The sequence below is a fragment of the Toxotes jaculatrix genome, chromosome 15 (genome assembly GCF_017976425.1).
Source record: "Toxotes jaculatrix isolate fToxJac2 chromosome 15, fToxJac2.pri, whole genome shotgun sequence".
NCBI classification, from domain to species: domain Eukaryota; kingdom Metazoa; phylum Chordata; class Actinopteri; family Toxotidae; genus Toxotes; species Toxotes jaculatrix.
The window spans coordinates 5142237-5169230 of NC_054408.1; the positions used below are offsets into that span (position 1 = coordinate 5142237).

Sequence of the window (26994 nt, forward strand, 5' to 3'; positions counted from 1 at the left end):
ACACAATGAAATTACTCAATGGGGATGATTTTGGTGCCAATCATACTTGTGATCAACTGGCCAAGAGGCATTAAGACATTTTGGAAAATGTTTTGCTGAGGGATAGGTGAGATGGTCACTATCAGTTTCATTCATCCCTGAGATTTCAACAGAGAGATAGCTCTGTGATGTGTTTAGTCTAGCTCATCACAAAAACTGGAAGCAGGGATTAAACAGCCTCGCTCCATCAAAGAATAAACCCAAAACTGACTGATTCACATGTTATACAGTTGTATTACTAACATGTATTATTAACATGTACAAAAACAAAACAGAAAATGATGCATGTAGTTGGGCTCTGTTGCTACTTACTGACCAAAAGCTGATCCAAAAGTCTGCATGCAACATCTCAGTCTATCCTTGTTCAAATGTCTTGCGCAATGGTTGTTTTTACATTCCAAACAGACTGATGTGATAAATGAAATGATGTCACTTGGCTTTTCCTATTCGGTGGATCACATTTACAAAAATTCAGAAAGTCAGGACATTTTTTTTTTTTAGTTTAAATAACCCATCTGCAGTTTTAGGTAGTGAATCATGAGAAGTGGATGTAGCATGTCCCACTGCAGTGTGCGAGTGTTAAGGATGTGTTTTAATCACTTCAACTGCTGGAGAGTGTGTTTGCCCTCTGGGTGGAGTGCACGGCTCCTGGCAAAACCTGGAGGTATGAAAACTCTGCAGCAAAGTATGTGATGAAATTTTGAAAAACAATGAATCATCATTACGACGAAAGCCAGGGGAAAGGGCCCTATTTTTATTTATTCATTTATTTTTATATTGTGGAGAGCACAGAGAAAAAGGGAGCAGCTGGGCAGGTAGAGAGAGGAGAAAGGAGGAGGTGGTGATATGGTGAGAAGTGAAGAAGTAGCTGAAAGAAAAGAAAACAGTAAGTAAGAGGTCCAGAAATTGGTTGCAATCCAATTCAGACTGCGTTGTGTACCTGTTGCACTCAGAATGTGTTTCCAAATGGGGTAAATCTATTTTGCACAATTTTACAGATATGGGTCGGTCGCATTTATCAACGCGCAAAATCTCCTGTGGACAGCTCACTCACACGCAGCAAGGCTGGACCAAAGCAAAGCAATCTGAAACTGGAAAAACAAATCTAACCCACTGACAAAACCTGGAATGTTTACCAACATTTGCGTAACAGAAGCAGTATGGGGCGTGAATGAAAATGACAAGCAGGCTTATGTGAACCATATGGCAACAATGATGTATTAAACTATATATTTGTGACCCTTCTTTAAAGATTAACATCTTCTGAATTCCACAGACAGAGGAGGGAAGTCGGAAGTACTGACAGACTTATACACTGATGGTTTTTGGTCTTTTACTGGGATTTGTTGACAAAAAATACAAACAGAGTTGAGCCGTCTTTGTCCTTAATGGTCTTGATACTGACCCTACGTACAGTTGTTAGTGGGATTGCTCTATTCTTTTTTGCTATTCTCTATTACTATTTTTGGTACTGAGACGATTCACTAAATACTGCATCAGTCAATCAACTGAAAAATTTCAAGTGTGTGAATCTGCTGCTTTTAACTTATTTGACATAATTGCAAACTGGATATCTGGAAAAAACATGGCTTTGGGTGGTTTTGATGTTCATCTTTCACTATTTTTGGACATTGTAAAGATCAAATAATTAATTTATTATGAAAATAATAATTAGTTTAACTCCTGCTGTTTTTCAATTTGCTTTCTTACTCACAAGGGGCGTAAAACATGACCAGGACTGCAGGATGTTCCTCCAGGAAGCTGTCAAAGGAGTCGTCGGTGAGGTGGAAGACCGGGGAGTCTGTCTCTGACCAGGGCACCTCAGGGGTCTTCGGCTGGGGGGGCTGAGGACTGAAACAGGAAGGGGATACAGAAAGGGTAACAGAGGTGAGGGACATTTAAAAAGCAGACAAACTCCAGCTGGCGTGTAATCTGTATGGAGCACAAATCAGACACAGCTGTAAACCACACTCCACCCAACACGTCACACACACACACACACACACACACACACATCTGGACCAAAGCAGCCCCGCCTTGATGACGGAGAACAGTGGTGCAATACCAAGAACGAGTGGACACAGATATAAACACACACACACAAACACACCCTTTTACTATATTCATGGGGAACCATCACAGACATAATGCATCCCCTAGCCTCCAACCTTAACCATGATAAGTAAACGTCTAACCCAAACCCTGACTCTAACCTAAACCTCATTCTAACCTGAACCCTAAAACCAAGTCTTAACCCTCAAAGAGCCATTTAAAACTTGAGGGGTCCAACATTTTGTTCCCCACAAAGCTGTCAGACCCCACAAATATAGTGAAACAAGCCCACACACGCATGTACACACTCCCCTTCTGCGATCTTTTCTCATCATCACACACTCTGGTCTGAGCCGACACGCTAAAGCCGCATGAGACTGGATGTCTTTTAAAAACACAAGAACTGTGCAGCTGGCGTGCGAAGAAATGCTGCATCTCCTCCAGATACGTAATCCAGAATGTCTTCTGTCTAATATATATCCCTCTGATACATAAAAAGCTCAGGATCAGGGTTCATCAGGGACTGAAGCTACACTTAGGTCTTATCAGATGACATCTTTGGTTGCTCCTCTGCAACATGAAGTGCAGTTCCCTCCTGCCGCTATGCAACCACACCACTTCTGCTGTGCTCCATTATTGGTGTAACCCTGCTGCAGAGGACTGATACGATCACCGAGGATACTGACTCTTCCCTCCACTTCTGTGTCAACTGACTGCCTTGAAAGTAGACTCTATGCTAAGTAAGTAAGGAAAATGTCAAGTACATGGGAAGACATATTATAATGTACAACATACAAAAGCAAAGCTGCAAAGTATTATAGTAGAGTGGCAGATTCTGTCCTGTTGGCAGAAAAAAAACAAAGAAATGCTTTAGGAAAAAAAGGTGACAAGTGAAACTGAGTGGGAAATCAAAAAACTGAGACAGCTGAATCTGAACATGAGAGAAACTTCATCAAAACTTGGGAGGCGAAGTAGCGGTGATAAATGGGGGAGAAGAGATAAAAAATCAGAGGCAGAGAGTGCTACAAAAAGAGCACCGTGGACACGGCGTCTCCAAATATGAACGCAGCAAATCAGAATATTCTGGGATAACCTTTCAACACTGTTCACTTCAAAAAAAAAAAAAAACCTTTTCAGCTTTTCCCCATCTGCAGAATCTCCAGATACAAAAAAGGCTCTGACACGACAAACTGCAGATGTGATGAGGCTTGCAGGAGGCCAGTCTTCTATCTTTTTACCATACGGAACATATTTATGTGCAAATGAACAATATAAATGTTAACAGTCTAAGGTCAATACATTGATGTAAAATTATTTTTTTGTTTTGTGCCAGAAAAAGGGGGATAAACAGATAAAACAAAACAGAAATGCATGTTTGCTAAATTCAATTTCACCACTGTTTATCACCTTTTTAGAAAACCTGAAATATGAGGCGTAATTATACTCAGCATTATCAGTCAATTCTAAACATGCAACCGCTCTGTCGATTTGATTGCCTAATTGCCAGCCTGGCAACCACTTCTAAACTATGCTGCTGGGCCCTGACTAAGCAGAGTAGTAAGTGCTTAGGACTGGGGAGGGAGATGATATGCCCCTGGGCTAAAGAGACTGCTGGAATACATCCTCTGCCTGTCTAGCTCCGTTTCCTGTGATAGCTGTGAAAGCTCTGATCTGTGCCCTCTGGCTGCAACCCTGTGGACAGTTGTGGCTTTCCTGCCAGGCCCTTAACACAAGTGGAAAAGTGTGGTGGAAGAGAATGGGAAACAGGAGAGCCGAGCTGAGGTGGGAGACAGGGAGTTACGGGCAGAGAGCGTGAGCCAAGGTGAGAAAGAAAAATGAGACAAGAACGGAGCAGGTGTAGATTGATGACACCGTGCCAAGGTCAGCCAGGTGAGGAGAGGGAAGAAAAGGTGTGATGAAGACCACAGTAGAAGGAAAAGGTGATACCAGACATCCAAGGTGAGATGTACGAGGAGTTTACCAATTCTGGTGGACAGAAGGCAGAATGTAGTTTGGAAGGTCTGTTTTGTTCGTTATTTGATAAAATAAAAACACAAACATCTTGAATTCAATACCAGGTTAATGCATCTTAAGACGGCGAAAGAAATCAGGACCATACTCACTTCTTCATCCAGTCAGCGATATCCTTGGATGTAGCTCCATAGTTTTCATAGTGGTGAAGGAACTTTCCCTTCCTGAAAGACAAAGAGAGCAAGAACAAGATGATCTCTAAACCAGCCATCAGCAATGGACACATTCATGGCATGGTACTGTTCAAAGAGTTTTAAAAACCAACCAGTGTGGTATCTTTACATGATAGAAAACAACACTTTGTGATACTTTACTTAATTGATTCTATTTCTACATTTTTTTAAAGAATTACTCCACTGAAAATCCTTCAGTGGAGGCATACGTGGCCTGAGATCATGAGATCTGTGTCAACTGTGCGTTTCTCACGGTCAATGCGTGAGAGCTGGCAGCCCGGCAAAAAGAGCTGACAAAAGACAGATGAAAAGTTCAGCAATGATTGATACCGTTTCCTCTGTCTTGTTTTTTGTATGTCTGGCTTAAAAATGCATGTAAGAAATGCCGCCAACCCATCGTAATGCATTTGAAATGAGCTAGAAACATCTTCCCAGCTTTACGGGCTGAAAAGATTCAAAACGTAAGCAGATTTTCTTCATAGGAATGACTTTATCTACATTCACTGTGACTAAATGAAGGCTGGAAAGGGGATGTGGTGGCTCAGCCCAGTGCCGAAGGATCAGCGTCAGTAGTAACTGGCTCTGGGCAGTGTGATTCTGCAAATGCAGGGGGTGAGGACGACCGTAGTTACAGCTGCCGAGATACAGAGTGGACACTATTAAAGGTGATACACGATTACACACACTGGATTTGGAGCTTAGAACTTGCATTTTAAGTGAACTGACTACTGTGGGGGAGAGTGTTTCCTTGGAATTCAATCAGTGAGATTTATGACCAACTCTATATTCGCTTGCTTTATCTCTGCTGCCGTAAAGTACACCAAAACCTTGTAAAATCAAGTGGAGGAAATGTGAAATAAATGTCATTTGCAGGACAGTTTTTTTTGTGTATTTCTTTGTTAAAGGACACTGCAAAGACGAAGAAGCTGAAGTTTCACTTTTATTGTTTGTTTAATTGATACAAGGCTGAGGTGCACTGCTGTGTTGGGTAGTAAGTTTCTTAATCTGCAGGACAGAAAAGGTAGAAGACCTTGAACGCTTGGTCTTGCAGCGGGTGCAACGGCGAGATAACTCCAGCAGTGTTGATCCTGATTTACCCTGCAGTGATTAGCTGCTGTTTATCAGTGAGGGGCTCATTACTGAAGCCAATGGGCTCGGATGGTCGTTAGCTGGCCCTCGCGCTGACACTAATGTGCTCCTGGCTAACAGACTGGCTCCAGCTCAGCTACACGAATGCAGGGGCATGCACGTGTGCTCACATTCACAACACAACACACACACACTCACGAACACAAGAACAAAGTGCACACACACTGGCTAACCACAGAGGCACTTAATCAGTCCCGGTCTAATTAAAAGGCCAGACTGGAATGAGAGAGTGTTTAATGTGAAAATGGGGTTGATAAAGCCGGAGCAGGAGGAGTAAGAAGCCGACGACGGAGAGTGAGGTACACAGCACCAGCACACAGTTAACGACACTGTAAATATGAGGACAGTGTGGGGATGCTCTGGCTGGAAGGGTCTGCATTAACACAAACAATCAGTCACACACTCAGCCCTAATGTGGCCACAAGCTTTGAGTTTGTGTGTGTGTGTGCATATTTAAACACTAGACACTAGGACTAAACAATAAATTGAAATGATCAGATAACCAGGAGCATGGGGGGCCCTGGTGGTTCACCTCACCTGGTAGACCGCACACTAGGCATTAAGGCTGAGCTCTAACTGCAGCACCCTGCCTCTCCCCTGCCTTTCCTGTCTCTCTCTTCTGTCTTTGTCGAATGAAACAGAAATGCCAGAAAAAAATCTATAGAAAAACCCCAAAACAGTATCAACAGCATAAATTTCCTCCAAACACTAAAAAGAAACTTAGAGGCGAAGTGCTAAATCAATGTCATCAAGGTGAATAAACTTGGTACAGTAAATTAAAAACCTTTCCTTAGTCTGACATATTAATAATTAAAACTGCAGACAGGTTTTGAGTCTTCAGGCAGACAACAGCCCCACGTGAAAAAAATAAATAAATAAATAAAATACAATGCAACCTCTTCATTCATTTCAGAGGGGCAGCTGCACTGGAACAGTATGGTTCCAGAAGCTGAGGGCTGAGGGCTCTAGCAAAGAAAATCCAGGGTTGTTCAGCAAAAAAAAAAAAATTCAACTGCTCAACTTTTGCCACAATGCAATGCTGCATCTCTGGCAAGGTGCTGCACTGGCCAGTCTAAATTACTCACTTCGTCCAAAACTCCAAAGCCGTAACTTACTCAGTTTACTTTCACGACAGACAAAGAAAAGCAGCAAATTCTCACAACTGAGAAGCTGAAACACTGTTTCACATTTTTGTTTGAAAAATGACTTGAACACTGAATCAATTATCAAAATAGCAGCTGATGGCACCCAGATGCGCCTTGCGTCCTTGACCCCCCTGCTGTGAGTTTACTTTTTTTCAAAGGGAATACCAAAGGATCCCAAATCTTATCAGAAACATTCTCTTTTCCACCTGGTATAACAAGTTTTCATCCTTGAGGGTCACCTTTGCGAGTTTCAGTCTGCCGCCATCATGTCTGCTAGTGCTCAAGAGATCTGGTCTGCACTTTCTGTTTGAAGTGGCCCTACTCCTCTATGTTCTGTTCCTTGGAAGTGAGGAATGAGCCTAAAGTGATATGGATGAGAGAACTCGACTCACTCAAAATAGCAGAAGGTTGGGTAGCCTTTGACGTTGTACTCCTGCTTGAGGCTATCAAACTCGGCCGGGTGCACATTCATCCCTGCCAGTACCTTAAAAAAAAACAAAATAAGGGGAAAAGGAGTCATGGGTTGTCAGGGAGGTAAAGAAAAGAGAAGGCAGAGAGACAAGAAAGAGAAAGGACATCAAACATCAAAACAGGTTAGTCATCATCAAAGGAATCCAATATAAAAAGATGGATTACTCAAAGTACGAAAAGAGACTGCACTGTGAAACAACATAGATGTAATGAATGTTGAGGAGCAGGCTGTATTCAAACGTTAACAGAGAGTACATGAGAAATTTGCTTCAGCCACACTGAAATAGAAGCAAGCAAAGAGGCTACAAACCTGACTCAGTTACATTACAATTACATCTGTTCTTTCCGGAGAAATGGGACAAAATTCCGGCAACTTATGGTGAGAAGCTTGTAAAAGTTTACCCAGAACATTTGGCTCAAGTTAAACAATCTAAAGGCAAAGCTGCCAAACACTAACAAAGTGTCTGTAAACTTCTGACCCACTGGGAATGTGATGAAAGGAATAAAAGCTGAAATAAATAACTCTCTATCATTCTATTTGAAATCTTAAAATAAAGTAGTGATTCTAGCTGAACTAAGACAGGGAAGGTTTATTGGGATTAAATACCAGGAATTGTACAAAACTGAGTTTAAATGTATTTGGCAAAGGTGTACACTATGTAAACTTCCTACTTCAACTAAATTCTACAACACCATGCTCATGACAAAACTATTCAGAATCGTGTCCATGAGTCATAACAAGCTCTGTGCCTTCACCTATTTTTGTTGACAGTGTACATCAACAATATCCCCTTATGCAGCCAGAACTGGTATTTAGAGATACTACTCAACGAACCTAAAAACACAAATGATGTAATGAAAACTAACCCCACATTAATTTGTGAGTTTTTCCAGCTATTTCAGCCTGACAGGACGCAACACTTCAGAAATCGCCTTTACACCTTCGTACGTCCATGACACTGAGGCGAGAAATGTGTTCTCAAGTTGTGAACACCAATACTGTATTCAAGCCTTTCACTTCTCAGCAGCACTATTAATCTCTTGCAATAACAGGCACACTCTGCAAAAGAAACCTATCTCAGCCTCACACACGCACAAACCCCTCTGTTTCATCACTCATAAGCACTGTCTAATAATCAAACATGCAGTTAATTATCTTTTCATTCATTTCCAGCTTCGTGCGAGGCAAGCACGATGCACTACTCTACCTCCCTGTCTCCTCAGGCAGCTGCCTCTCTCTGCTCTCATTGCACAGGATGTTCACCCTCAGACTTCTTCTGGTGCTTGAGGAGAAGTGTTTACGAACACAAAACATTTGTTTCCCTGGATGATTACATAGGCCTGTGGTTACTTTTGTGCGTGAATCTCTCCGGCGCTGTTAAAAACCATTTCAGCAGCTGGGAACAGATCCACCGCCCCCTCCCTTACCAAGTTTTTTTTGCCATTGTAATACTGCCTGTCTTCAAACCAACAACATGAGTCTTTAGGGAAGCCATGAGAACCAGGAGGGGAAGAAAATCGGATGAAAGCAGAAAAAGTTAGGGAGTAAACACAAAGACTGGGCAGACTAAACTGACATTTAATCTATATAGAGGTTGTAAACTTCAGCTGGAAGGACATTAGCCCTTAACTGTGGCTGCAGGTGCCAGGTAAAAAACCAAGTGAGAAACACATTTAATATAGTCACTGATTATAGATCTGCCCAATACAATAAGGCACTACAATCATTAAAACCTGATTGCTGGGTGAGACTGGTAGACTTTTGAATGAATGTAATTGCTCTGGTGTGTGGAAAATCAAAACACAGACAAAGCATAATTCAAGTCCAGCAGAGAGTGAATTGCTCTTAAAGGCCATCTGGGTGATTATCCTACTGAATAAAAGCTATGGCGCAGAAGTTGTTGAGGTATTCTCCTTGAATAATAAGTTTTATAAGAAATACAGCCAAAGATAGCTTTCATTTAGGTCAGACTGACAAACAGTACTCTTGCAGATTGGCAAGGTAACCATCCAGGCATTCACTGCTGACACATCTCATCTAATTTGCAAACATCAGAGGAGGACGGCGGCGGATCAGAGACAGCTAACGCAATAAGACAGTTGACCAAGTATGCAGGGGCAAGATTCAGCAGACTTACGTATTTTCCTTTTGTCTCTGTGGCCGCTTGCTGAAAGATGGGCTGCATTCTCTTACAGACGCCGCACCCTGCAACCAAAACACGAGGCAGAACACCAGAAGTTATTACAGAGAACTCAGCGGTAGCTAACGCTCCGACAGCATCGATACAACTGTCAAAAGATTTCCCATCATCTGTCAGGGGAATTGTTTTTTTTGTCAATAGCAGCTTGCAGTGTGCTATCTGCTGTGAAAGATATGATGTACAGAAAACCACTGACCATAATAACTGAGCACAACACAGCGAAAAGCCCATGTAAAGTATTTACTACTGAGCAACAAAAGGAGACATGACAGGTAACTCAATGACAAAACACAACTTTGTTCTTTAAGTGTCGTTGAAACAATCAGTAGCTTGGTTATTTAGCCAATCAACAGAATTTTATTTTCCACAGTTTTATTGAGCAGTTAATTATTTAAGTATTTAAGTTCTCCTCCCACAATCCCAAAAACATGCATGGGTTAGGTTAATTGGCTACTCTAAATTGCCCGTAGGTGTGACTGTGTGCGTGTGTGGTTGTCTGTCTTTGTATGTCAGCCCTGCGACTGACTGGCGACCAGTCCAGTCCAGTCAATCAAATCTCGCCCATAATCAGCTGGGATAGGATCCAGCTCCCCCCCCCCGACCCTGACGGATTAAGCAGTAGAAAATGAATGAATGAACATAGTAAAATGTCACACGCTCATTGTCTCCACTTCAAAAGCTGAGAGGTTTTGTGCTTTTTTTTTTCTGTTTCATATTATTGTAAATGGGACGGTCTTTGTGTTTGTACTGTTGGTCGAAGAAAATTTGAGGATGTCACTTTGAGCTCTGCGAACAGGTGACAGGTAATTTTCTGACTAAGCGAACAATTAATTGAAAAAATAATTGAGAGTTTAATCAGTAACGAAAATACCCATTAGCTGTAGTCCTGTTCTTGATCATGAAAACTGTGTAGCACATTCAAGCGTGTTGCCAGCTACGATCGATGTAGAAAAACTCATTGCAGTGTTGACCGTGTTAGCGTATATTGATCTAGGCCACATACTGTGTACTCTCTCTTCAAATGAGGCATCTTATATGGTTACATTAAATGCATATTTTCTGTACAGTAATATCAGCGGTCAGTTTCTGGTACGCTGTCTACCGATCACAACAAGCTGAAGCAGTGCAGCAAGAACAGCACCACTGTTACTATGAGCTACCGAACACTGCGATAACTAAAAGACTCACAGGGAGCATAGAACATCATGAGGATCGGCCTCTCCTCTTTCTTCAGCAGCTTCCTGAAGTCCTTAAAGAGAGTGAGAGAGAGGAGGTGAGAAGAAGATGAAGAGGCTTTATTATTTATCAACAAAATATATTTACAGTGCATAAAATGAATGCAAGTGTAAATGCTAAATTTGTCCAAGAAACATTGCTTATATTGAGTAAATCTCAGTGGCAATGATGACTGTAACAGCCTGATTCCTCTGACGGTCCGCTGCAGGGTAGTTTTCCCAAAGTGTCTCTCTGTTTAGCATAAAGAGCTTTAAAATAACCAAGCACTCCACCATCTTTGCTTGAGTCGCTGCTTCTCAGCAGTTTATTAGACTGCGTGTATTACACAGAGTCATCACATTATCATAGAAAGAAAAAATAAAACGTGACTTTCTTCTTAGGACAGCAGGTAGATCAGCCCCCATACCAGTTTCTCTTCCTCATCATCACCTTCATGAGCTCAGCTGCTTCTTAAAAACCCCACATTCAGCACAATCTTTTGTTGACACGTTCAACAGGCCTCCGGGCATGAGTGGATGGGCAGGCAAAAACTGACAGGACCGCTGTTCATTAAAGGGCTTTCAAAACGCAGCATATTTATCATCTATTAGTGTCTTAGGTTGTCAGACCATGGGTGTCGTGTCATCTGACCTGGCTGGATGAGAGCTGTCTAGAAATGATTTCTAAGCTGTAAGGACTAAGGAGGCTGTAAGGCTGTGTTAGTAGGCTTTATAAACTACACTGAGCAGCTCTTTCATGATAAATCTGATACGTAGCTTTTATAGGCAGATTTTTGCGTTGCATTGTTGGACATGCTGCTGTGTCAGCTTCAGAAGATGATCAAACCCTCAGTGAGACAGGAGAGGAGAGGTGGACCCTGCATCGCATTAACTGCTTTCTCAGGGTCATGTAATTACAGCAACATGAACATCAACATTACTCTGGATGTCTTCCATTAACCACGGAGTGGACGATTCGTTACAATTAATTCAAAACCCAAAAAGTTGTTTAGGTCATGACTTACTTTTTCTGTCTCTATGTGGACAACATCTTTTGCCTCAGGGTTCTCCTCCCACAGTGGGGGTCCTGATGGGTCTTTCAAGAACGCTACCATGGACTGAACAGAGGAAAAAACAGAAAAAAAAAGAAAAAGACAGAATGATGAATCTTTGAGAATATTAACAAAGGCAACACTTACATCATGCAACAACTTGTCGCTGGCACAAAATTATCCTGGGAACAACAGAGTGATGGGCGATGATTTACGCAAGCATTGCAGATGTCACTCCTGTAGGCAGTGCCAGATGGAAGCTCATATAGACCAATATGTTGGTGCATCCACGAGTTGTCAGAGCTATTTCAGTACCTTTAAGTGTCCAGTAATGGGCTTGGTAAAGTTTTCTGTAAATACATTGAACCATATGTCTGCAGAGGCAGCGGCAGAAAATATTTCATGCAGCAGCACTCCAACAGTGACAGTGTGGACGCTGGCGGAATATTCAATCATGATGAGTATGATGTTATTGTTAGGGTTAGTTGTTACTTTGGAATGGTTTAAACTGAGACTTCTGGTGTTTTATCGTTGAGGCCTTTTCCATCTGCCAGGGAAATATATAAGGGCAAACGTGAGTAAACAGAATAATAACCCTACAGGCAAACAGAAAAAAGCAACAGTGGTCAAACTTCCTTGTGATTAGCTTCTCTTAAACTAGTATAAACAAACAGAGGAAGTCACTTCTATATATTTTAGAGAATCTTAGTAACAACAAAGAACTTCAGCCAACAAATTTAGTAAGCTGTAGCTAATTAAAATTAGACTAATTCCATAAAACTATATTAATAATGTATATCATCTCTGTATGCAAGTATCTGTACTATTTGTGCTTGATCAAAGATGGTTTGCCAGAGACAGAAGTGGCACTTTGTATGTGGATGCATATTAAATCTTCTGCTCTAGCCTATGGCAAGCTAGGCCAGTGGTGCAGTCTGTAGAAATATTCGATTTAAATGTCGGTTTCACCCCGGGCAGACTACAGACATCTGTGAGATCATGAAAATACATGAATAATTTTTTTCTTCCTCAGCTTACATTGGCAACACCATGTCACAAAATCAGATGGAGTCACAAACAGTTCTGGAGGCTTTAAAGTAGTTTGCTCAGTCTGTCTGGGGTGCTAATGTAAGCTGAGGCGGCTGAAGAGCAGACCTGTCAACAGTATCATTAGTGCTCATCAGTCAGTCAGACATTAAAACCTAAAACTCGTCCGATGTGATTTACCAGCAGTTCATCATTATTACCATAAGGGGACACATATGCAGCTATTATCAAGAAAAATAATTACTAATTTCAAATGACATGATCATAAAAATACTGAGTAATATCACGTATCACTCTTGCAATATCAGATGTTTTTGGCGACTTGAGAGCAGAGGAAACAAGTTGTGAACACAACACTGACTCCATTTTAAGCTGTTATTGCAAAGTTATAGCAAACAGTTGCTTATTTATAAAACCAGCAAAAAACATTAAGCATACACAAGCATTCATTTACCGCCTTTAATTAATATCCTAACTAACACTGGTATTTTCTGTAGAAAACTAGCTAAGCTCGGTTAGAATTTCCTTCCTGTTGACTCGTTTGACAAAAAGAAAAAAAGAATCAGAGAGATCGAGCAACCACAGTTGCAACCACAGAGTCTCTGACTCTTCATGTGCAGAAGCACAATATGATCATGGTTGGTACAAACTTAAATTTCTCATCCACAATCTTTAGCTGCTCTTATATCACTAAATAAATAAATTGAGCAGACATACTGGATTCCACAGGAAATTATAATATATAACTTGCAAAAAAATAATAATAATAATAATGTGAAGAGCTATTGGTAAATATTAGAAGGACACAGAAAGAACAGCAGTGGTGCTGAAGGCATGTGTAAAGAATGCTGGATTGTGGCTGAGTGCTCACCTTGAAGGTCGTGGGCCTGTTGTACTCTGTGTGAAACGTCCCATCTCTGCAAGACACACCAAACACAGTGCTCACAACACCAGGAGTAAACGGTGAACGACATGGTTCTTAAGCTGCGAACATGGTATTACTTTCCGGAAAGCAGTTAAGTGTGGAAAAGTGTCTGACAGCCAGCTGAGTTTCTGGTTACTCACTTGTAATGCAGCAGCTCTGCTCCTCCGCGTTTGGAGCTCGGGTCCACCTTCACTTTCTTACAGAGCTTTCGACCCTCTGAATCTCTGAATGAGAGAGAGATTGAAATACAATTAAAAAAGGATTAAAAGAAAAAAAAAAGAACTGTCAAATACTCAAAAAAAAAGGTGGAAAGAAATGCTAATTGTTAATCGCATGCGCAGATAATTCTAACTAAATTACAGACTTAGTTATCACCTATAGCTATGAAACGGGTCATCGCAGAAAGACTTTACATTTTTCTCTTTTACCCAGAGTTCTGCCCTTTCTTCCAACAAAAGAGCTTATTTAAACTTTCTTTGGTGAACTGCTGATGTGACAGAACCAACAGGAGATTATATATCTGGCAAAAACCTTTTATTTGTCTGAGCATCTTTTCATGTAAGGCATCGTTTTTCTATCTATTCCTTGTATTGCTACCATTATTCATATACTCACTGTTTGTGTTATGTACTTAATTATGTTTAAGAAGATGCTTTGCCAACATGTGTTTTGATCACAATGTCTTTCCAATAACACTTCTCTGAAGTAAATTTAGAAATGAAGAAAGAAGATGCTGCATGAAAATATAACCGCATTACCATTTCATCAGATCAATCGAATCGTGTGCACTGTGTTATATAAACAGGGCTCCCTGCTCCATTTATTATTTGCTCCAGTATGCATACACAAACACATGCATCTGCAATGGGAATGCAACGTTGATTAAAACCTATACTGTACAGTGTGTCAGCATATTGAAATTCTCTGTTGTGTAGAGGCTTATTTCTATAATTGAAAAAAAAGCTGTAGTTGGAAAGGAAATAAATATGCATCCAGCCACCTACACATCCTTAACACCTGATACAAAGAAGTACTATCAGCAGCATGAAATACTGTTCCTCTTCCACAATACAGAGCAGGGAAAATAAGCACTAATTCAGAGAGAGAGAGATCTCTGCTGAAGAGAATGCCCGATGCTAACAAATTCAAAGAGGAAGAATTCATTTATGACCCCAAGATCCATAAGGAGCCAAATATATGTTTAGTGTAGTTTTGCATTATATGAAGAAGAGTAAATCTGCGTGTGATGTGTGTTGGCAGACAGTATTTCAGGTGATGACTGTGTGCTTAATGCTGCATACTGCTGACTCATAAAGGCAGATGGCACCAGTCAGGGCACACCAGGAGCAGATGTGACCTCGACACTTATTTGGACGTGATGCGCAGTCGTCCGATTCAGAACCAGTCTGCTGCTTCCAACTCCCTGAAACACGGCCACAAAGAGTACTCGAAAGGCCTCATACAGAGGATCCCAGAAACTATCGTGTCAAGGAAACCTTAGAGCAGAAAAACTAAGACAAGCGATCCTCATTCAAGGACTTACATTTTTGTTGTTAGCTGTCATGTCAACTTTGCATGTGTGTTATAATTCGACAAAGTGAAACCAGTCCTGAAAACAATCACAGCTAAATGCATAATATGGAGGCAACAATGCATCGGCTATTCCCAGAGGGGACCTCTGTTCTTCTGCTTTTGTACACTGCATTAAATATAAACATCCCACTTGAACATCATGGGTCACTTGATAAAAGTTAGCATTTACTTCTCACTGCTCTTTGAAGTAATTTGTTACGAAACATGCCAAACATTTGCAGGTTCCAGCTTCTCAAATGTGAGTCTTCACTGCACTGAATCCTAAACATCCTAGACAAATTAATCAGAAATAAAAATAAGCACAAGTGCTGATCATGTTTCTTCTGCTACTGATGCAGTATCTGACAACAAAACAGCCTGATTTGATACCATTTAAAACCATATTTTTCCTGCCCAGTATAAGACAGCAAATTAGTAGTAGTTTCCAATAATATTTTGCAGAGTGTTATGAGCAAAATGCTGTAGTTCAAACGCAGATTTGAAACCCAACACCACCAACAACTGCAGCTTCAGAGGTCTGTCGGACCATCAGACACTATGTCAGCGAAATGTAATGTTAGCTAATCACAGCTGTGGATGCATCACTTACCGACATACATGCTGTCTTGCAAATGAACAAAGGATCCCAAATGGAGAACTGATACAGATCCATTTAAAAAATGTCTGGTACAGCTTGGGACATCCTTATCAATCAAGTGTATCCTGTGGTATTTTATATAAGGCACTGGCCTTGAATAAAAACTGAGACTGTTCTGTTAAAAGTTTTGCCCCATACCTCAAAAACATTTTGTTTCCTGCTTTATAAACTTTATTGCTTACTTTTTCAGTTTGTTTTTTTAGCGTAGCATTTTTATATTTTATATGCATCTACTTCACAGACTGCTGCCAACTTAATTGCACTGAACTTGTGCAGCACAGAAATATTCATCAACTTTTTATGCTAGACAGATATGAAAATAGAGTTATTTTTCTCTCTCACACACACACACACACACTACAGTTTTTTAAGACACAGTGTCTTAGTATAGTGTGAAAAACAGAACCGAGCTGAACAATGCTGGCATCAAATATCACCAGGTAGTGCTAAATGGCACTTTGTGGAAGAATGTGAATAGGCCACACGCCAATACGGGCCAGTTCTTCAGCCTCTTACTCATTTGGTCGTACACATACAGTAAAAGTGACTCAGAGAAAAAAGGCTGCATGCCATTATGTTTCTGAACTTCACTTTCTGTGAATCAACCATTGAAACAGCAGTACTCTTCAATCACAGAACAAATGGAGGCCTACAAAAGTTAGAATGACTCACAAGCTATTGTGGCAGTTCATCAGAGGCCTGCCCACTGGATGAACACAACTGCTGTGCATTCCTCTCTGGGGTAGCGCCAGTCGATGCGTCAGCACCAGAGCAACCAATGATAGAGTGAGAAGGAGGTCAATGGATGGTGAATTATGAAAGTATGAATGGAGGCAGAGCAGGACGAGACGATTGATAAGAAGTTACAAGGTGCTGACAAACAGATGAGGTGAGGAATACTTGAAGCAACGAGGTAGTTGAGTGAAGTGCACCTTTAAGATCGAAGAGTTACTGGGAAAAAAAAAGCTGGAGCCAACACTTTGCAGAGTCCTTTTTTTTTTTATAAAGGATTAATAATGGATTCACACTGAAAAGAGGATGACATCCTGCATGCCATTTAATTATTACTCTGCGCTGTGATTGCCTGTGCTCTGCTACTCCCATTGATCGAGACAGCACCATGTTTCTGTGTTAACATGTCCTATGTGTGAGCTAAATTTTCCGAGGAATGGAAGCAAAACAGCACAGTCCCTTCCTGTATGAGATCATCCATCCCTCTGGTGGATCCCAGTTGGCCAACACTCAGGTCCCTGTCATCTGTTCAAAGTGTGTCATTCTGGCCTTGGTGGCCCTCTTCCTTGGCAGGGCTGACCATTCTCACGCTGTGATATGCGCTCCACTCTCTCGCTCCCTCTGTCCACCGTGAGCTCTCGGCTGGAGCTTCGATTTGGAGCCGCTCCATTTGAGATGGTGGAGAAATATGCCAAACGGCACAATGCTTCGCTATAGAGCCTGGCACCGGATCCGTGTGTCCTGCAGTGATGAACCCAGATCGCTCTAGCTCCCTTGGCAGGAATCTGGCCCGGTAAAAATCTCTGCTTAACATTAGCGCACTCATCTCTAACATGCTGGAGTTGTTGGAAAAAGGAAGACGGAGATGATACAATAAGTAAACAGACAAAAAAAAAAAGGATGTATCGTGCAGCGCCTTTGAAGACAAGTATGGACACCAAAACTTCTGACAGTCCTTCAGGCTGCTTTGAGTTCAGCTTCTAATCCATCCTGTCCTCATGGCCCTCTATCCAGGATAAGCTTGAGAGAGATTGTGAATGCTGCAGTGAGCACTAGGTGTCAAAGGGGAGCTGCTGCCTTCCTCTGTTTGCTGTTTTATGATGCATTCTTTCCTCTCTGGTGAAGACGACGGTTCATGTAGTTGATGGGTTGACGGGAATAAAAAAAAAAAAAATTAAATAAAGTAAGTGGAACTGAACACCAGGAAGGGCAGGAAGAACAACAAGCCAAAATCAGATCACTGGGGAGCAAAGCAAGCTGTGCTTAGAGAAAACAATTCATGCTGGTATCCTGGGAGTAGCTAGCAGTTTCTTAATGTAAACACTTCTGCAGTGTAGGCTGGAGATAGATGTGCTCCAGAAAGAAGGATGACAGATAGATTACTCTGCTTTTTAGGGAAAAGAGTGCGTGTAGTGTGAAAACAAATACTTTCTATATGAATGGGGCTGCAACTAAGAATTATTATTTTGATTTGATTAAATACCTGTGGGTTATTTTTGGATTAATCAATAAATGCAAAGACCTGAAGACGCTATCTTCAAATTAAGGTTAAATAACCTTAATCAAACCGACAACAAACTAACAACACCAAAAAAAGAACCGACAAATACAAAAAAAAGCAAAGCACTGTTGGTACCAAAATTGTACCGTACTGGCAGTAGTGTCAGAAATTTTGAAACGAGACCCAGCGCTGGAATTGACAAACAGATTGACTGACTCATCATTTCAGCACTCCACAGAAGAATGTGATACCTACAACTCACCAGGGAGGCATACATTCCAAATTTAAACAGAAAAACTCACAGAAAATAAAAGAATAACACTATCCTTTGGCTTCACCAGACGAAAGAAAAAAAAACACTCAGCCAAAAGCAAGGACTTTCATTATCACTCATTTACCATTTTTTGGATAAAATGTACAAAAAGACACCCATGGAGAGCTGAAATGGTATAAAGAGATCTAACACATTAGACCCAAAGCTTCAATAGCTACAATAATAAGTGGCCTCCTGTCAGATTGCGCCTGTACAATAGAACCAGTGGAACAAGGCCATTTACAGCCTGGCAGAAAAGCCATAAATTGTGCAGATGGATGGCAGCACAGACATTCTTGGGAGGAGTAAATTGCTCTGTCTGTATAACAGCCATCAGAAACTTCCTTGGACAAAAGAGGCCGTAATGTTGAAAAAGGCAGAGAGTCAATGGGTGTGATGGAGAGAGAAGAAGTCCTAGAATGTTTTTCTAGGACACTTAGAAAATTTTTTTCTTTTCTTAAATCATCCCATTACTTACCCACAGTTGACCCAGGCAATGGTCCCTTGGCCTTTTACCGTCTGGGCCACATCTGACAGCAGTTTCAGGTGGGAGTCCCCTGATGTAGCTACAGACACAGAGAATAAGCCATGGTCAGGCCTTGTTAACAAAACCGCTCAATAGCTCAGGACAACCCAGAGCTTGGAGACACAGAGGACAGTGTTGTGTCAAACACAGCGAAGTGGAATTGAGTTACAGTGGAGCGCAGTGTCTTACTAAAGCACCAAGTGATGAAGAAAGAGATCGCTGACTTTGGGTTGGAAGGGTGATGGAAGAGGGTTTTCTAATACCTTTCACTGGATGGGTTCAGGGAGGGGGCTTAAGTTACATCAGCTTTCAGCATCTTACAATAGTGTGACTGAGCAGGAGATGGGAGGATTATATGCTGACACAAAGACTCTGTGACTGCTGAAGCAGACCCACTTTTCAGTGGGACGTCCAGAAGGTATATATTGGCAAACTATGGCTCGTATCTGCTGCATGCTGCTCTCTACCATGTCGTGAGCCATGATGAACATCAAGTGTAAGCTCAGTTAAGGAGGACGTGCAGAGTTCATGACCACAGGAGACTTGCACAGTTTACTCTGAGAGAGAAAATACTGCCAGGCTGTACGGTTTGCTCTCTGTGTTAGGAAAGAGGAGAAACTAGTGTGCAATAAACTGTACTAGCAACAACAACAACACACACAGTAATATTGCTGATTTTGATCAGATATGGCAAGCAAAGTAGATTCCTTCGAGTAAAGTAAACAAAATGTAATATTCTAGTCCTTGTGTAACACAATACATCATTTTTATACTCCCTTCGAAACCAAATGTGTTTTATTCACTGCATGAAGAGAACAATTCCTCTCCGCGCTCCAGGCCATGGCTATATTTAGACTTAGGGGTACTGCCATGACTCCCCAGGGTCCTGCCTTGTACCAGCTTGGTAACAAAAACATCAGTGTCAGTTTATTACCATGTATGTAGCAGGAGGTGAGCAGACAGTAGCTGCTAGAGTTTCTGATAAGCTCATTCTTAAGGTTTGATGGGCACTAACAAGAGCAAAACTCAACAGGGATGTGACTGACTGCAGAGGGTCACAGGCTGCTGATGGGTAAGAACCCGGGCAAGTCTGTATTTACTCAAGACAGGGAATGAATGTGATGTGGCTAGAAGTGGTCAGATAATTGGTTGGTGAGGAGAAATCCTGCATGAGGAGGGGAACCTTCGGTATCTTTGAAGAAGGAATGGCTGCAGACAGTGATCAATCAGAGCTACTGCTCAATACACGGGAGCCTTATCTACCTAATGCAGACTGATATGGACCATGAATTATGAGACAAATAAATCTGTGGCTGTGGGGCTCTGAGACTCCTCTGCTGGTTACTGAAGGTTAGGGGGATCTTTTAAATGGAAAAATTAGTAATATCAAGCAGATCCTCCTTTAAACCTGCTGAGTACATATCACTCTTTCTCAGAAATATGCAAATGAAAATTGAATTAAAATCTACTGGGGTGCATTAGAGGTCCCCTAATGGTTGAAAGAAAACAAAGTTTTTATAACTCCGCTTGACGCATAAAGTGTCTTCGTTTCTATTTAACAACTACTCTCTAATTCTACAAGAGATGTATCTCCAAGTTCGTAGCTGAGACAGCTGAGACAGACCACTGTGATCATCACTGTAAAGCAGCCTGCAGGCTAAAGCTGCACTAAACATTACTGCACAGTGTATTTTGTAATAGTGTGGTAAAATGTTTTTTAATTAATTATATCAGATTTGGGCACAGTGCTGCTGTGCCACTCTTATTACTTGTTATTATTTTATTACTACTCTTATTATTGTAAAAGGAATTTTAATTAATTTTGTGTTTTAATGAATGAATTAAAGCAACACAATGAAGACAATTAACTGAACTAATGTTAAGTTAATGTTGACTATTAAGTTCTCCTGCATAAGCTTTGTGAATGCGACCGTTCTGTTTATGTTCATAATGCTAGGATTGTTGGTATCCTAAGGTATCATTGGGCGCCTACTGTACTTTCTATGCCATATTAGAAGGAAGTGGAATTTAAATGGCATCTAACGTCCATAACTCCACAGCATCAATTCTCCAAATTTGGATGTTGGAGCCACACATGACGTGGGGTGCGACAGTCAAAAGGCTTCATTCGTAATTATTTCGTGCATTCGCCTCATGCTGTCAAAAATTAGGTATTTAAAAAAAAAAAAAAAAAAAAAGCTGTTTGGATCCAACTGTGTGTGACTCCAACTAAAGGCTGTCGTGGTGACTTCTACCCAATGAGTCACTTTGAACGTGAATTTCACACTTACCTTTTCTGATTATAATGAAACGATCGTAGTTGTCTGTAATTATGCACTTGTGTGAGTACATAATGAAGTCAGTACTCAAAGGGTACCTCGCTCTATAGGAAATAAAGGTACGACTATTTTGATGTGACAATAAAATAAATCAAATGTATGGTTAAATGAGGTATTTTTGTAGTTATAACATACGGGTTAAAAAACTGTGTATCTATGAAACACCTATGATATTAGATATATCACCAAATGTAATTTGGCTCTCCAGCACTCCATAAAGGCCTCTGAAATGACAAGCTATTTGAGAGTCAATGAGGTAATACAAGTATTATCCACGATCCATTACTATGACTGTCTGCCAGGACTGCTGTCCCGCCTCCTCCCTTGACAGAAACAATGGATGCTCAACCAGAAATTTATTCTGCTACATATGGGACCATATGTATTACCATAATATAACATCTCTGACAGCAAATTCCACCTTAGAGTCTACAGCCTGATCCAGTAAATATCCATCATCTACCTGTCTTTGTGTAGAGTACCAGAACGTTGGTTCTCGTCCTGAGGAGCTTCTTGAAGTCTTTGTGGTCGCTGACCTTCTCTATGAGAGGAGACACCTTCACCGCCTCCAGCACCGGCAGCAGCCACACCTGGTGAAACACACACATTAAAAACACTCTTAGCAATAGTGCGCTCAAATCTCTACTACTTTGTTATAGAGCTACTTCACCAATTTCTTATACAGCTGCTGGTGTTCAGATATGTGAGAGCTTTTCCTTGGCTACACAAGAAATATAAAAATCGAATGAACAGATTGCTGTGAAATTTACTGGGCACATTTAAGATCTCCACACGCTGAGCTCTGCTGAGGTAAAGCAACACCCTCCCATCTCCGGGGGCCATCAGCAGGACTTAACTCTTGATCCCACGAAGGAACTGACCATTTCTAGCAAATGATTAAATATGGATGAAATAATCTGAATTCCTTAATGAACACGGACTGTACATGTTCATGAGTGTATCTGCAGAGTAATGGTGAGAAGAGTCAGATTATTACGGCCATGCTTTATGTCTCTATAAACACGAGTGGAAGTCACCAGACAGCCGGGAGAAAAGCAGTAGATGAAAGAGCCACTGATGATGAAGCATAAATAAAGCAGCTGATGCAATCAGGTAATGCAAGTGCATCTTCAGTGCTCTGCCTGAACTAACGCTTTGCCGCATTCATGAAATTAATGCTTATCAGCCACAAGCCACATAACAAATTCACACATCGTTTTCATTTTATGTTCAGACGCTGGGTTTAATCTCATTTTATTACACTACAGTAGCCCACAGCACTTGTTTATAATTGCCATAAGCAAAATCAACAGTTTTAACTTGTTGTTTACACTGAGGTGGAAAGCTAAATGAGAGTTTCAGCACTGCATTTATATAATTACTGTTTTCTTTTCACCTACCATGGCACAAACAAGACAGGATGTTGCTTCCAATATCAACCTTTACCAAAGGTGGCTTCAAAGACAGCAACAGGTGAGTATCTCAGCATCATTAGTCTGAATGGCTCCTTCGACTTTACAAACACTGGTAGTTGGGCTAATGGTGTGAAACGCCTAATGGTGTGAAATACTGAGAGGCTCATTTTAATCAAAGATGACCAAGAAAGGAAAAAAAAAAAAAAAACAAAACGCACAAGACTGATTACGCTCAAGCCATATGAAGTTAATTCCATGCGTTCTAATCATCTCTCTGCCATCACCATTCATTAAAAAGCCTTTCCTTTCTGCCTACCGAGACCTAAATTAGACACCAAACATTGTCTGCTCGCTGAGCGGATCCTGCCTGACGAGCGAGATCACCTGGAATGAAAACAAACACCTGTCAGGCTCATTTTCTAATTTCAATTCCTAACTCGTTGCTCTTCTGAGCTGAGTCTGATGGGAATCTTAAGGTACAGCATTTTGCACATCAGTAAATTTCAGAATTAACCTAGAAAATTCAAAGGGCTTAGAAAAGGATGAACAGGCAACCTAAGTGCATCAGTATTTCTAAGAATTATTTGTATTGAACTGGGGTGTTGATCTGAATTTACAGTGTTGCTTGAAGTCAGAGCATGATTCTGTTAAACGTTAAATGGTTCTGATAAACTCAAGCTGTGTCAGGATTCGGTTTAGGACCCGTGGGAATCACAATTTGAAGTGTGGGCTAATTAGTGGCTGGCTAGATGACACTTGCCTGCATAGGTGGGCATTCAGTGATTATGTGAGGGATGAGACGGGGGCAAGATTAGGAAGAGATGGCAGGTTGTCTTACTTATTCAAGTGAAACAGGACATGTCATAAGTTCTTTGAAAGCCTGCTAGAAGGATTACAATATTGGCCAAGTTTTGATTGATCAATTGGTCGTTTGATTGGAGAATGTAAGTCTAAGTTAGTCTAGACATTTACTCTTCATCTTAATGAAGACATTTTCATAAAATTACTCAGTTATATTAATGTGCAAACAGATGCATTTCAAAGTGCTTCCTGTGGCATGAAATGCACCGGCTGATACCTATACCTACAGTCGAGGCAGCTGAGAATGACACCGATGCTGTTGCCGAGCAAACACTGCCAATGGTTGTGATATGACGTGACTCTTCCACCGACTGAAGCCTGCGTCGTCTTTCAGTAACAGACGCACAATAATAGCAATAACTAGACTGTGCTGACAGTTTCCCCACAAAGCACTGTAAGTAACAGCCCCATTCAGTAGCAGCATTACTGCACTGCTGACGATTTAAGCCGGATTTTATTATAATGATGCACACGCACGGGCAGCTAAAATAGAAAACATGAATGCAGCAGAGCAGCGTTCTGTAGAGTGTATTCATATAAAGTGAAGGGTGCAAGTAACAAAAATTAAATTGATAATAAAAGACAGTTGTGATGAGAATCCGATTTATTTCCATGGTGTCTGAATTATCTGTTGAGCACTGGTGCTCCCTTCCCGTCTACTGCTGCTTGCCTACTACAATAAATGGCAATTTTTCAACTAGAACTGCAAATGATAAATGCAAGCAAGTGATGATAAACTACGGCACACAAATCCATTTTTATCAGATCACAGCAGACTTAATCAAAACACTTCACAGTTCACATGCAATTTCATCACATGGGTCTTCTGGCATTTTTCTCTCTTAAGGAGACGAGGATTCATAACTCTGAGCCCAGGACATTTACATAATCATTTACAATAAAATATTTTGAAAATGTACGATTTTTTTTTATATTCTTTCTCCCAACTTTAAGAGTGTAGGCGAAATTTGAATAAATTAAACAAAATGCAAATAAGCATTTTACCTTTTAAGTAAAATGGTAACCCTTTCAGGTGAATTTACAGATGAATATCTGTTCAAAACCTCACATTCAGTGTCATTTAAAGTTTGCAGCTCTGGGGTCTCACTCTATATTGTTCTACTAAAGGCTCTTGTAATTCATGAAACCTGCACAATGGATCAAACTGGAGTGGAGGGTGCACAGACGATTCAGTGCAAGAAAAAATTAGCATATTCCTGAATTCAGCCTTTTATTAGTAATGATAATGAGTGTCTGTTTCTATGGATTCAAGGGAAAACACTCATTTGAGCCTTCTGTTTATGAAAGAACACAAATGGTGCACTCTGATTTACCGATAACCCCACTGACTATCACAGTTCAATCTGGGATGATGGCTGAAACGTATACATGCAGATTTATGTGTAACAATGAGATAATGATGACATATTTTTGCCTTGAATTTTTAATAACTGACCCTCATTACCATCACTAAGTGGGATGGCAGGTCCACGAATATGTCCATGGTTCCTGACACTGAATTCATCGCACACTCTCCAGGCCACTGTGATCCATTATTAAGACCTGGTGGGTAAACAGGCAAAACTGGAAACTGTTTTAAATGGAATGTAAGATGATCTAGCAGCTGTAAGCGGCACATGATCTGAAAGCCATATTTTACACCAAGTTGCAACAAATGAATATTTTCCATTGATCAATGGACTAAATACTGATATTTTTCAATTTATTATTTACCTGCACAAAGTCAAAAATAATGAAGTTTAAAGTTACCATTTAATATTTAGTTTTTTTCTATTGTAACAAATTCCATTATTGTTTGATTTATATGAATATAATTCACACCAAAAGTAATAGTCAAAATTTGTTGTATTTTACAGAGTAGAGTTTTATTTTTGCAAAGATCTGCTGACTTGAGGACAACGTATCTGATTCACTGACATCTATCCCCTGTCTCAGCTGTGACTGATGCAGAGAAATCCCACCAACGGCTTCCAATCACTGAGCCGTGTACCACAACAGCTCGGAAAGCTTTCCTCCCTCTGCCATCACAGTGAGAGGGATTATAATGGTGCTGCATTCGTACCTTCCCAACACTGTCTTTTCCCTTTATCGCCACCTTCTCGACACACACTGCAGGGAGACATTGGTATAGAGCAGTTCGATGGAGATGGGACCCATGGAGAGCAGCGTGATTTGGTATAACACACACAAACTAATTTTTCACACAGTTACGCAAATACTGGGCTCTGCCAGGAATGTTAAATGAGAAAGAGGAACACAAAGAAGAAAGCTTCAGTATACATAAGTTTTTAATCACTGGCTTAGGAACAATTCTAGTCTTCAACCTGGTGATTGGACTCAAAAGGAATAACTGTTTATCTTTAAGATTTTGATTTCGTAGTGATGCACCAAATATTAACCCAATAAACATGAACAATAGTGTGAAAATGTCCTTATTCTTCAATAAGGTCAATTATTCATTATCTATTATTTCACCACATAATATCAAACTCTGAAAACACAACTCAACAGCAACACAATCTCTAGCTTTTACAATTAATACACAGTTACATCAGCAGTTCTCTGCAGCAGTTTAAAAAAAAAACCTGAACATTATTAACTGTGTGAAGGTTGGATCCACTGCAGGTTTGGTTTATTTGACTGCATTGGTTTTACTTACTGCATGTGTATCTAATAAACCAGTATACACTGATACTAATGTACTGTATCTGTGATAAGCCATTATCAGCCAGTCTCAGCCTGCCAATGTACTAGTCAGGATCACAACAGTGAAGGCAAGTGTTAACTAAAAATGACACTAACCCTCACAAATACACAATGTCGCAACAATGCACAAAACCTGGGTTGAGTTCAAATGCCACAGAAGCTGCCAGCTCTCTCTGCTGGCAGTCACACTAAGACACCAGCTAAAATGTCAGCTGGCACATACAAAGTGTGACCTCGCGACAAAATCCATTCTCATAATGGTGATCTACCTGAATTTTTTCCGTCATCAATCACACCACAACCTCACGTTTGATAACTCTGTTAAACTGGCATTTTGTGATGACACAACTCAGAGCAGCACAAACCCAGACTCAATACTGTGAGGAAATCCATTAGTGCTTTAAAAAAAAAAAAAAAAAAAAATCAACCTTCCTTATCTGCCATAAAGGTAAGTCCCGTCACGTTGCTGTATAAAAAATGTGGCGCTTACTAAGCAGCAGGTGCCCAGCCCTTGCCTGTGAGCCCACACCCTCCATCTGCTGTGACAAATCTGCTTAATAAATGGCATCCAGTTCTAGGGGCAGTACTGAATCAGCACAAACCACACCAGTGTTTGTCAAGCACTTGCTTTGAGTTTCCTCTGACTAATGAGCCAGTCAGGTGTGTGTTGGTGTATGCAGACTGGCTGATTGTAAAGGAAGCTACGCAGCATCCGATAACACACACACAGTGCTGATTTAGAGGCTTCTTAGCTCTCAAATGAGCAGAGGAGCAATCAATTAGCAGCTTTAGCAAATATCAGATTTCAGCTATCAGCCATGGAAGTCAGTGGAGAGGCTGGGCCTACTAAC

General features: G+C 40.8%; 1 protein-coding gene across 1 annotated transcript in view; it reads right to left on the reverse strand.

The window, feature by feature from the left end:
• pdia5 (protein disulfide isomerase family A, member 5) overlaps positions 1-26994 on the reverse strand; it is a 46868-nt gene that overhangs the window by 17390 nt on the left and 2484 nt on the right. The window contains exons 2-11 of the mRNA XM_041057873.1: positions 21604-21730; positions 18754-18841; positions 13640-13723; positions 13446-13491; positions 11501-11593; positions 10450-10510; positions 9199-9266; positions 6982-7073; positions 4215-4286; positions 1754-1890 (exon numbers count right to left, since the gene is read on the reverse strand). Of these exons, the coding sequence (XP_040913807.1) occupies positions 1754-1890; positions 4215-4286; positions 6982-7073; positions 9199-9266; positions 10450-10510; positions 11501-11593; positions 13446-13491; positions 13640-13723; positions 18754-18841; positions 21604-21730 (868 nt within the window). The remainder of the gene's footprint in view (positions 1-1753; positions 1891-4214; positions 4287-6981; positions 7074-9198; positions 9267-10449; positions 10511-11500; positions 11594-13445; positions 13492-13639; positions 13724-18753; positions 18842-21603; positions 21731-26994) is intronic.